This window comes from Grammomys surdaster, unplaced genomic scaffold, assembly GCF_004785775.1.
Source record: "Grammomys surdaster isolate TR1022 unplaced genomic scaffold, NIH_TR_1.0 125973, whole genome shotgun sequence".
In the NCBI taxonomy this organism is placed as follows: Eukaryota; Metazoa; Chordata; class Mammalia; order Rodentia; family Muridae; genus Grammomys; species Grammomys surdaster.
In genome coordinates, this window is record NW_021620790.1 from 719,684 (window position 1) to 732,602 (window position 12,919).

The following is a 12,919-nucleotide window of genomic DNA, read 5'->3' on the forward strand; positions in this document are numbered from 1 at the left end:
GAAGAGAAGAGAAGAGAAGAGAAGAGAAGAGAAGAGAAGAGAAGAGAAGAGAAGAGAAGAGAAGAGAAGAGAAGAGAAAGGAAGAGAAGAGAAGAGAAGAGAAGAGAAGAGAAGAGAAGAGAAGAGAAGAGAAGAGAAGAGAAGAGAAGAGAAGAGAAGAGAAGAGAAAGAAAAAAGTGGACATGGTGTGATACACTTGTAACCTTAGTTCTGAGCAATTCGAAACAGATGACATCTTGTACTTGCTGGATAGCAGTCTAGGCAAATCAGTGAATTCCATGTTTAATTAGAATACTTTACTCATAAAATAAGATGTAAAGACTAGGTTAAACAAATCATAACTTCACAATCAAGTGTGCTTAGAAATGAAACTTAAATTTGAGTAATGGTTCTAATGGTCACTGGTCAATTTCAATGCTGTTGAAGGTTTTTGGGATAGCATAACATGGCCATAGACCATGTCTATCCTGTAGAAATAAAGAACCTTTGTGATTCCACAGTTTATTTTAAACACTCTAAAATTATTCCTAAAATTAGTATACGGAGGCTATGTTTTCCATAGATGTAGAAGAGGGGGTTGCCTGCCTTGAATGGAAAAAACATGTGAAACTCAAGTAAACCAACATCTCAAACAAGATTTAGAGCCTTTTGCTCATTGTCCCCAAACACAGAAAGAGTTATCCTGAGGTCCATGTATGCTGAGAGAAAGGCACTTGGATCTGAAGATCATGAAACTTGGATCTTTTTTTAAACATTGAAATAAGATAAGCCAAAACTGCAACTCAGTCTGAAAACAACTACTCCTGATGGAAACCTCTAGAGAAAATAAATAACCCCACACCCATTATTTTTTCTCAAAAGTCAACATAAAAATTTAAAATTGTTCACTGGGCAGAAGACTTCTTATTTCTTATTCTACACTCAACAGCAAAGCAGGCAAAAGTCTGTAGAAAAATGATGTGGACGTCAATATTGATAAACAAAATAGAAGAGCCTTCAAAGGGTATTTTCAAATGCCCAGTGAGAAAACTGCAGCTGAGAACATAATGGTCCCAAGTAAAGATGGCGACACTCATATACAGTATTCCATGTTTGCTAACTAACTGGAATGCTTAGTTTACTCCTGGTCTCAATTAGAAATCTTCAGCTGGTTATAAAATCAACTCAAACAAATCAGTAGCCTTCCTCTACATGAAAGATAAACAGACTGAAAAGGAAATTAGGGAAATGACACCCTTCGCAATAGTTGCAAATAATATAAAATACTTTGGTGTGAATCTAACCAATCAAGTGAAAGACCTTTATGACAAGAACATCAAGTCCCTGAAGAAAGAAATCAAAGAAGATCTCAGAAGATGGAAAAATCTCCCATGCTCATGGATTGGCAGGATCAATATAATAAAAATGGCCATCTTGCCAAAAGCAGTCTACAGATTCAATGCAATTCCCATTAAAATCCCAACTCAATTCTTCACAGAGTTAGAAAAGGAAATTCTCCAGTTCTTTTGGAATAACAAAAAGCTGAGGATAGCAAAAACTATTCTCAACAATAAAAGAACTTCTGGAGGAATCACCATCCCTGACCTCAAGCTGTACTACAGAGAAATAGTGATAAAAACTACTTGGTATTGGTACAAAGACAGGCAGGAAGATCAATGGAATAGAATTGAAGACCCAGAAATGAACCCACACACCTATGGTCACTTGACCTTTGACAAAGGAGCTAAAACTGTCCAGTGGAAAAAGGACAGCATTTTCAACAAATGGTGCTGGTTCAACTGGAGGACAACATGTGGAAGAATGAAAATTGATCCATTCTTGTCTCCTTGTAAAAAGCTCAAGTCTAAGAGGATAAAGGACCTCCACATAAAACCAGATACACTGAAACTAATAGAAGAGAAGATGGGGAAGAGCCTTGAATACTTGGGCACAGGAGAAAAGTTCCTGAACAGAACACCAATGGCATATGCTCTAAGATCAAGAATTGACAAATGGGACTTCTTAAAATTGCAAAGTTTCTGTAAGGCAAAGGACACACTGTCAAAAGGACAAAATGATAACCAACAAATTGGGAAAAGATCTTTACCAATCCTACATCTGATAGAGGGCTAATATCCAATATATACAAAGAACTCAAGAAATTAGACTCCAGACAACCAAATAACCCTATTAAAAGATGAGGTACAGAGCTTAACAAAGAATTTTCAATGGAGGAAACTCGAGTGGCCAAGAAGCACCTAAAGAAATGTTCAGTATCCTTAGTCGTCAGGGAAATGCAAATCAAAACAACCCTGAGATTCCATCTCACATCAGTCAGAATGGCTAAGATTAAAAACTCAGGTGATAGTAGATGCTGGCGAGGGTGTGGAGAAAGAGGAACACTCCTCCATTGTTGGTGGGACTGTAAGATTGTGCAACCACTTTGGAAATCAGTCTGGCGGTTCCTCAGAAAATTGGACATAGCATTACCTGAGGATCCAGCTATACTACTCCTAGGCATATACTCAGAAGATGCTCAAACATATAACAAGGACATATGCTCAACTATGTTCATAGCAGCCTTATTTATCATAGCCAGGAGCTGGAAAGACCCAGGATGTCCTTCAAGTGAGGAATGGATTCAAAAAAATGTGGTATATTTACACAATGGAGTATTACTCAGCTATTAAAAGCAATGGATTCAAGAGTTTTCTAGGTAAATGCATGGAACTGGAAATTATCATCTTGAGTGAAATAAGCCAATCACAAAAGAATACATATGATATTCACTCACTGATTATTGGATATTAGCCCAGAACCTTGAAATGCCCAAGGTGCAACTCACAGGCCACATGAAGCTCATGAAGAAGGAAGACCAAATGGGGGTGATTCGGTCCTTCTTAGAAGGAGCAACAAAATACTCAAGGGAGCAAATATGGAGACAAAGTGAGGGACAGAAACTTAAGGAGGGGCTGTCTGAAGACCATTCCACCTGAGTATCCATCCCATGTGCAGTCACCAAAGGTAGATGCTGATTGGAAGTCAGGAAGTGCAGCTGATAAGAGCCTGATATGGATGTCTCCTCAGAGGTCTTCAAGGGTCTGACATATTCAGAGGGAGATGCTCACAACTAGCCATTGAACTGATAATGGGGTTCCCAATGGAGGAGTTAGAGTGAAGGCCATTGGAGCTGAAAGGGTTTGTGGCCCCATGAGGAAAGCAACAATCCCAACCAACCACAGCTTCCAGGGTCTAAACCACCAGCCTGGGGGCACTTAGGGAGGGATCCAGGGCTTCAGCTGAATGCGAAAGTGTGGAGGGTCCTGCTGGGCATAGGTGGAAGTAGAGATCCTTGACCTCATGAAGGCTGGATGCCCCAGGGGGAGGAAATTTGAGGGTGGGGAGGTGAAAGTGGGGGGGGTAGGTAGGGGTTACATCCACAGAGAAGAAGCAGGAGGGGTGAGGGGGTAGGGGGTTCCTGGGTGGGTGGGGGATGGGGTAAGGGGACAACATATGAAATGCAAATAAAACATCCAATAAAAAAAAATCTTCAGCAAATATCACTGCAGCTAAAGCACATTCTCTTCAACAAGGTTGGGTTAATACTGAAAGATGTAGTAGGTGAAATCAAGGCTGCCGCCAAAGAGGTTCTGAGAGGGAAAAGACTGCTATCCATCATCACCATCATATATATATATATGTATGTATGTATAGTGTTCCTTTAGAAGAAATTTGTGGTCTTGTTTTCCTCCTAAACTAAAAAGGAGCATTGTTTACATGTTATTTTTTCCAAAGCATTAACGCATTAACCCCCTTCTTCCTTTCTTTCTTTCTTTCTTTCTTTCTTTCTTTCTTTCTTTCTTTCTCTCTTTCTTTCTTTTTTCTTCCTTCCTCTCCTCTCCTCTCCTCTTCTTTTCTTTTTTTTAATATATGTATATATGTTCCTGTATGCATACAAGTTCACACAGGTGTGTCCTTGTGCATGGATGCCTGTGACTGGCTTCAGGGATCTTTTTCCTCTATCACTCATTATCCATTTAGGCAGTATCTATTGTCTTTCTGTCTAGTTTTGCTAGCCAGTTTGCTTTAGGAAACTTTAAGGATGTCATTACATCTACCTAGCTTTTTGATTGGTTCCAGGGATCTGAATTCCAGTCCTTGTCCTTTGAAAGTAAGTACTTTGCCTGATGAGCCTTTTTCCCAAGCTCCAAATTCCTGACAACTTTTACTTACACAAGGTTCACAAACGTGGAGCTGCAGCAGGGAAGAAAGATCTGTTTTATGACTTAGAACATCTGTATTACCTCCAAACTGATAATTACTCATAGTTCCAGGAAGGAGCAGGATAAATCTAAACATTGTCATATATATTTGAATGCTTTTAGAACTTTGGATGGTGGTTGGCTACACAACACACTCAGAATAGAGTACAGATTCCTCAGGTATAATCCTACACATAGCAATGTTGGACAAGTGACATAGTTGAGTTATTTAGGCAAGTTATGAAAAGGTGTCTGATATATATGCAGATATATCCTCAGCCAATATGATGATGAATGTCAATTTGACAAAATCTAGAATCAGCTGAGAGATGAGCCTCTGAGCATGTCTTGACTGTGCTAATTTAAATGGGAGCATTTGCCCACTGTGGGTGGCAGCATTCCCTGGCTACCATCCTGGACTAAATAAGAGAATTGAGCACAGGCATAACATTCATTGTTCCTTCTGATTATGAATGCCATGTGACCAGCTACATTAATCTACAACAGAGAATTCCCTGCCAAGATGGAATGTAAACTTGAACCTTAAGCCAAAATGAGCCATTTCTCACTTATTTGGCTTTTTTACCACTGTACAATGAACATAAGAAAGTAAGATAGCCAATGATACAACCTTACTGACAATCATATTTTTGTTATCATGTTTTTCTATTTTTATAGATGATATAACATATTCTGTGTTTAAAACCACTGAAATTTCAAGAAAGGGAGTAACACACCAACCTCTCTAGAGCGGGTAGTCCAATTTCCCTTGAAACAGAGCTACACTTGAACCAGGGCCTAGATGTGATCCCATTATTACTGAATAGATACAGTACAGTATTTAGGCCTCATAGTCTGGTTACAGTAATATAGCAGAGACACACTCTGCTTAGCATTAGCACATCTCATCTTTATTCACTGGAAGAGGAAAGTATTTCCTACCCAGATGTTGTTTTCCTGCGTGTACCGTTGCCAGTTGTGCCCTGTGTCGCTGAACATCAGGCGATAACTTGTCACCCAGTCAGAGCTCCCATATCTTCCCTGTGTGGCCACTGCTGTAATCTCTACTCTGCTTCCCAGGTCCAACTGCAGCCACTGATGGGCACTGGAATCTGTTGGAGACCAACCACCAGTTCCTGGAATATGATGAAAGAGAGACTTGTAATAATGTCTAAGAAAGTCACCATTTCTTATGATCAATGAACCTATGTTCAATTATGTCACAGTTTCTGTCTCCAAATTTAAACTTTTAGTACTTTCAGATCCAATTTTCTAGCTTATATCCCAAGGCACCAGATCCATGAAAAGGGCAGTGTTCATGGTTCCAACTTCCTTCCTCCTTCTTTCCTGCTACCATTCTTCTCTCTTTAGCTCCATTTTTCCTTTCTCTGTCTAAATCTGTACTACGAACCTATTAGGGGACTCATATCTCAGTGTGGATACAGGGTTTAAAGAAGGCATTCATTAAGAATTCCATGGGCCCCATTTATTACTTTTGTATTTATTCTCCATGAATATAATATCTCCAAGATAATGCTTGGTAAACGGAAAAGGAAGGTTCATAGAAAGCCTGTGAGGAACCTTCACAAGAGAAAGACAGAAGTTTCAATGCTGACACAGGAGACAAATTGCCCTAGCAGGTGCTTAGAAAGGCTTTTTGAAGACAGACAGTAATGCTGAAACTTCAGGCCACAGTAACCAAGCCTGGAAAAGTGGGAAGCAGAAAGTTCAGTAATCACCCGTGTGCAAGGAACAGAAGAGGAAATGATATATATGCAGCTCCAGTACATGAGGAAGTCGGAAGTCTGGCACATTTCATGTATAACCCATTCTACTTATAAGGGCTTTGCAACAGCTGCTTGGTTCCTAGAATAATCATGAAATTAGAAGTTTGTAAACAATCAATATTTATTTTCTTGGAATTGGAAAACCCATGCCTTAAGATTTTTGCCTCCAGCTTAAGTAAGAAAAAGTAAATCAGTATAAACTTTTAATGACTGCTTAATGCTCAAGTACTCTGGAACCTAGGGTGAGGGATATTGCAGTGTCTTATGAGATGGACAAGTGTATGGCAAAAATCAACCATCTTGCTAGCCCCTTTACTGAGAATTGGATGGAAAAGTGCTACTAAATATAGAGAAATAAATTTACCATTTCCTTAAATTTGCATGCACATTCTCCTGATGCTCTCATTTACCTCCCACCAAATGGAAGAGAATTTACTCAGGGACTTTCTATTTCTGGTCTCCACTGAACATTCACTCAGACCCAACTTAGTAGCTCAGGGACACTCTGGATTCTGGTTCCCACTACACAGTCTCTTACTGCATGGGACTAAATATATTGCTTCAGAAACTAGGAGACAGAAGGCAGAAATTTTTCTGATCTTAAAACCTGTAGGATACGGGGGATTGTCTTCGGGCATTATCTACAGCCGCAGTCTAATCTCCCGCCATACCCAGGCATGACCCAGCCAAGCAAGTAGTGGTGACCAAGAGTCTCATTTCCCCCGCAGGACACTGGAGCTCATCTTCTCCCCCTCCACCCTTTTCGGCTGCGGATTGCTCTAGCCTATACGCCCCCCCGCACCCCCCTCAGCCCCTTCAGCCCCACTCCCCAGTTGCAACTCTTCCATGGTCTCTCAGTTGTGTCTGGGAGCCCAAGAGCGTGAGATAAGCTGAATCCCAGTTGCCTTCTTCCCTGGGGGTTCCCAACTCAAGAGCTCTGACCCTGTGAGACCTTAGACTGCGATCTCCCCACACTGCCCTGAGTGGAGCTCTGTGGCTTCTGCATGGCTCCATGTGGAGTGAACTCAGTCGAATTTCTGACCCACAGTTCCAGCCTCCTGGGGCGGCAGACACAAGGAACCAACAACTCAGCCCACCAGGACCCACTCCTATGCACGAGACACAGACCCACAGGAGAATAGCTGTGGGAATTTATTCTATCCTTCCATCATGTAGATCATGTGGATTGCACTTAGGTTATTCAGCCTGAGAGCAAGTACCTTTACCCACTGATCTATTCCCAAATTCCTAGGAATGCTATTTTGATACCCATGTGTCAGGGAATAAACCAGGCTTAGCACCAGTGTTAAGAGTGTAACTAGATACTTTAACTCCATTTGTCTGACTTCAGATTTATGCTGCATATTTTAAGCGTGATTGAAAATTGTAAGCATGTACAAACTACTTGTATATAGAACTATAATCAAACTTTAAATAAAACAAAGAAACTCTGTCTTACTAGCTTGGAAAATCTCTCTCTTAACCTTTTATGCCACCTTGCTGATAGCCAGGTTGAATGCAGGCTGGGTAGATTCCAATTCTGAAACAGAAAAACTCATGAGAAAGTTAGAACTCTCTCCATTTCTACCTATTTTTCTTTTCCAGCTCAAAAATGGAAATGAAAATTGGTGGATGTCGCACCTTGGAAATGGAACACAGTGAATATTTTTCAGAGAAGTTAATAACAGGCAGTCCAAAATAGGCTCCATCTGTACAAGGGCGGCTGAAATAGTTAGGTATGACATCCATTACTTTCACCCATAATAGGTTTTAAGCATAAATTGGCTTATTTTATTTTATTGTTTCATTTCATATGTCTACGATGCACATATATAGCCAGGTGAGTGCTTGTATCCATGTGCATATATGCTTCGGGTTCTTGTGCATATATGTGTGAAAGTCAGAGTCTAGCGCCTACTGTCTATCTGTATTGCACTCTTTATTGTTTTTGAGGTAGGTTATCTCCCTGATGTCCTACTGAATTTCAATCTAACATAGCCTAGATCCATCTAGGCTCTCATCAATTGAGCGATTCCTTAGCTAAGCCTGTAGGGGTGATCCTGATTATTAATTGATTTGGAGGACCAGATTTACAATAGAAAACTCCCTTCCCTTGACAGAAGATATTGTGTTTTATAAGGAAGCTAGCAAAGTAGAAGCCGGTGATTAAGCCAGCAAAGTGCGGTGTTCTATGTTTTCAGCCTCCAGGTTCCTGCTTGAGTTCCTGCCCTGAATTCTCTCAGAGATGGAAGTGATTTGCAAGTGTAAGCCATAGAAAACGTTTCTTCATCTAAGCTGCTTTTGATCAGTGTTTTATCATAGAACCAGAAAGCAAACTCAAACACTGGGAGTAAATGATTTAACTACACTGGACAATGGACAACGAAGTATAACTTTTATTTGCCTTCCCAGTGCTGTAATTGTTAACATCCAGGTCTTGTTGTAGAAATATTTAATGTTTGTCCAGGGCTTTTACCAACCTTTTTCTCTCTATTTACCAGGTAAAATATTCGCACACCTTTATATTTACAATAAGCCTTAATCAGCAGAACTGGGCAATTATCTATCCTCTATGCTATTATGTCTATTTCCCAGCTAATAATCACATTATATAATTTGTGATGCTTTGTCTGGGCTGCTCTTAACTCCATTTAGCCAATCCATATGGCCATATGACTCATCTAACCCATGGTGGATTTTTCCTTTCTCCACTCTTTTCTGCCCCCGGTTGTTTTCCTTTGACCCCGAGTCCAGGAATCCCAAACTCAACATATGTTTCTTCTGCCCAGATATTGGCTGTCAGCATCATTACTTACCAATCTGAAATAACTTGGGGGCAAAGTCACTTAGTGTCACTTGAGCCTAGTTGCAGACTCTCTCATCTCTGGGGCAGCCAGGTCTGGCTCTTTCATGATGCTGAGCATTCTAACAGAAGACTCCATACTTCTGTAATAAGCTTTAAAAACTTATCTATTCCTCCAGCTCTTGACTCTTTTTAACACTAAAATAAATCTTATAATTAATTTTCAGGATCGTGTCTCCCCACACATAACACAGAAGTCTACGAACAGCAAAAACTTTTCCACAAATGAAGGAGGAGATAGCAGGAAAAATAAGCTGTAGTCTTAGTTATGATACACTTGGCAGCCCTGTAAGCCAAGATTCAAAATTGTTTTATGGACAGGTCTACTAAGTGAGTAAAACATTGTAATAAGTAAACACAGAAAACTCGGAGCTGGTAAGCTAGCTCATTCAATACAGTCATAATTTGCCTTGCAAACATAAAACTTGCGTTCAAACCCAAACCATCCATATTAACATGCAGAACATAATGCTACATAGATTTTATCCTAGTTTTAGGAAGTAGGAGACAAGTAGAACACTCAGGCTGAAGCTCACTGACAAGCTAAATTTGTGAGTTTCAGAAGTTTTAGGTCATTGTGAAAGCTGTCTCCAATTATTAATATTGTTGTTATTGTTCTTGCTGTTACTACTACTACTACTACTGAGAGTTACAACAATAATAATAATAATAAATAGTAGTAGTAGTAGTACTAGTAGTAAGGTAGGTAATGTCTGAAAATGACAGGAGATTGTCCTTTGACATACACACACACATAAACATACATACTTTACACTCATGAGTGGCTCTTCTATGAATGTAACACTGCATCATGTGTTTAAGAGTAATAACATGCTCACGTGTGCCTGCATCTGCAAGATTTACCAGTACAACTCCTCTTCTTTGTAGAACACTCTCACCCACGTGAAGCAGGATCTATACTGAGCCAAGACTCTTATGGCTGGCATACAATTGGATGAAACATATATACATTTCTTGTGGCACCAGGCATGTACAGTATTACAGGTGACTGTTACTCATTTACCAAAGTTCAAGTTTAAGGGCTAACAAGGTCCAAGAAGAAAACAAAATAGTAACTTCAACAAATACTCAATGTGATTTTCAAAAAGAATAAAATTCTATAGGATGAAACTAAAAAGATGGCTTAGTTACTACTTTTCTGGAGGACTCAATGTGGGTTCCTAGCACCTACATCAGGCAAGCTCACAACTGTTGGTAAATCTGGGTCTATGGGAACCCATTCTCTATTCTGGCTTCTGCAAATAAGTGTCATGTACACACACAGATATGGGGATATATAGAGACATAGACATTGATATAGATAGGATATAGATTTAATTTTAAAAATTTTAAGGAATCCTGGGGTGGGGATGATTGAGACAAATTTGCAAAGAAAAGCAAAAGGATTCATAACAGAAGATTCTTGGAGAGGAGGGCCACCTTTGTATCTTAATCAGACCCAATTGTATTCAAGAGATGTGTGCCACTGGTGCAATGTTGGGAGAATCTTTTTGGATTCCTGTTACTTTAGGTCACCTTCATATCAACTACAAAACCAAGACTTCAAAGCAAATAATTCATTCATACATGACACCAGGAGATGAGTGAATGTGAAGAAACTGTGGGAAAGACAGCCCTTTCTTACAGAGCGCTGTATCTGGGTGTAAATGAGATGTCAGTTCTGGCATCACAGGGGTTGCCCACAGTCATCACAGCATAGTGGGAAGAAGTTGGGGGAATTGAAGACTGACTCTGACAGGAAGTGATTAAGAAATGCATGAAGATGGGCAAAGTCAAAGGCATCATTGAGCAAAGAGTAAAAGTTGTAGCCTTGGTGAGGAGCTGTTTTGTTGGGATGTTCTTTGCCTCTGAATATTCCCTGACAGGGAGCCAAACTGTGAGAACAGGCTGTATACTGAAGTCATGTACTGTTTTCTAAGCTGTGATGTCCTTCAGTGAAGAGTTTCTGTCAAGTGTGGGGTTAGGGAATAAACAGCTATTGCCACCAGCAGCAGCCTCTTTCTCATAGCATCTGGGAAGAAAAAGGCAAGAAACATATCTTAAGTCCATGCGTGAGTCTTTAACCCTTTAAGAGCACCTCCAGGTACCAGGATTCAGAAGCCTAGCCAGGATTCTAACTTAAGTCTCAGTTCCTTCAGGGTGTTTATAGGGATCAGCTACTCAGCTTTGGTATATCAGAGAGCTGATGGTAATTAATGAGTACTTTTACTAGTTGTGAGCCTCCTGCCCACTTCTACCACATGCACCGAGCTGTCTGGTTTATTTCCTGTAATATAGGACTCTTCACTTCTTCCTGCTGCCTAGTTAGGTATGCAGACATGCCTTGGCTTCAGGGTGTGCTGTGGAATACAGAGCAACCACATCATGGGAATCTCCCTCTTTCATCTGAAACCTGTAAGAAAGAACACCTGGTTTTCTAGGTGGGCTTGAACTCTCTCAGAGTTCTACCACCCTGCTGTCTGTATATAGCATTAATACCTCTACTAGGAAATTTACCACCCCAAAGGACAGTCTGCCTCAGTGCTCACTATAGAGCTCCATACCAAGGTTTTTCACTTTTGGAAGAATGGAGCTATCAAGGACATCGTAGACTGTAAATACCCATTTGTCTGATTCTGAGACCTGGGGTTACTCATGAAATAATGAGGTGACCAGGAGTCCACTGATGCTAAGAATGTCTCCATTTAAATTCTAAGTGAGAATGCCTCACATTGGTATCTTTTCCTGATGCAGAATTGCTTCATACAAACATAAAACAGCCAGTCATTTATATACTTTGTTCAGTGTTCATGCAGTTAAAAGCTGGAAGATGTATTAATGGCCCAATATGATACTGGATACCTACATTCAAATTAAATTAAATGACTGGACTTCTTTGATGAAATATGCTATGTCCCTATACACAGTAGTTTTCTCTCCCCCCCCTCTCTCTCCCTCTCTGTGTGTGTGTGTATGTGTGTATGTGTATGTGTGTGTGTCTGTGTCTGTGTATATGTCTGTATGTACAGGTATATTTTTATGCATACCTGTATGAAGATCACAGGTTAATATTACAATGTTTTTCATCATTTCTAAGAGCTGTTTATCTTGTTTTTGGAACAGAGTCTTTCATTGGTCTGTAGTTCATCAATTTGTCTAGCCTAGTAGCCAGTAAGCACCAGGATTATTCCTGTCTTTGCTTCTCCAATTCTGGGATTATATGTATGTTCTATCATACTCAGTTTTTTACATGTGCCCCGGGGAACAAAGATATGTGCTCAAGTTTGCAAAACAAACACCTTACCAAATAAGCTATTTCCCAATTACAGTACTCAATAGCTTTATGTGGTGAGTGACTACTGTATTCTTAGTCACAGTAAGACTTTTCTGAACTTGCAGAAGGTTCTATCAAAAACAGTTGCTCTAGACTTTTCTTGATATAGTGACTAGATCCTTAGCTTCATTTCAATTTAGTACATGTATATACAAACTGACACCTATTGCTCAGGCTTGGGAATCTTTCAATGGATTTTAATGTATTATTTAGTACTTATTTGTTCTATTTATAATTATTAAGTTGTATCCATAAGTAAAACAGTTTAGAAAATTTAATATCAGAGTAAGACATTATTCCTGATTTGGGGCATATACAATAAAAACGTTTCACTTGATCAATATCTTTGGAATGAAAACGAAGATGTGAAATCTTAGTCATTTGAAAGAACATCTTATTGATATTACTGTTTAAATCTTTGGAATGAAAACGAAGATGTGCAATCTTAGTCATTTGAAAGAACATCTTATTGATATTACTGTTTAAGTCTTTATCTCATATCTGGGGATTCTTTTTAGGCCTGTAATCCCAGCTCTCAAGAGGCCGAGGGAGGAGCATGGTCACAAATTCAAGGTCAGCCTAAGCTGCAGAATAAAACCATGTGTTGAAGCAACATAAAAAGGAAGGAAAGGAGGGGGAGAAGAAAACAGAAAGGAGGAAAAGAGTAAGGAAATAGAATGGGGGAGGAGAAATA

General features: G+C 39.7%; 1 protein-coding gene across 1 annotated transcript in view; it reads right to left on the minus strand.

Moving 5' to 3' along the window:
- LOC114609463 (contactin-associated protein like 5-2) overlaps positions 1 to 12,919 on the minus strand; it is a 737,464-nt gene that overhangs the window by 550,673 nt on the left and 173,872 nt on the right. The window contains exon 3 of the mRNA XM_028753828.1: positions 5,184 to 5,377. Coding sequence (XP_028609661.1) covers positions 5,184 to 5,377 — 194 coding nt within the window. The remainder of the gene's footprint in view (positions 1 to 5,183; positions 5,378 to 12,919) is intronic.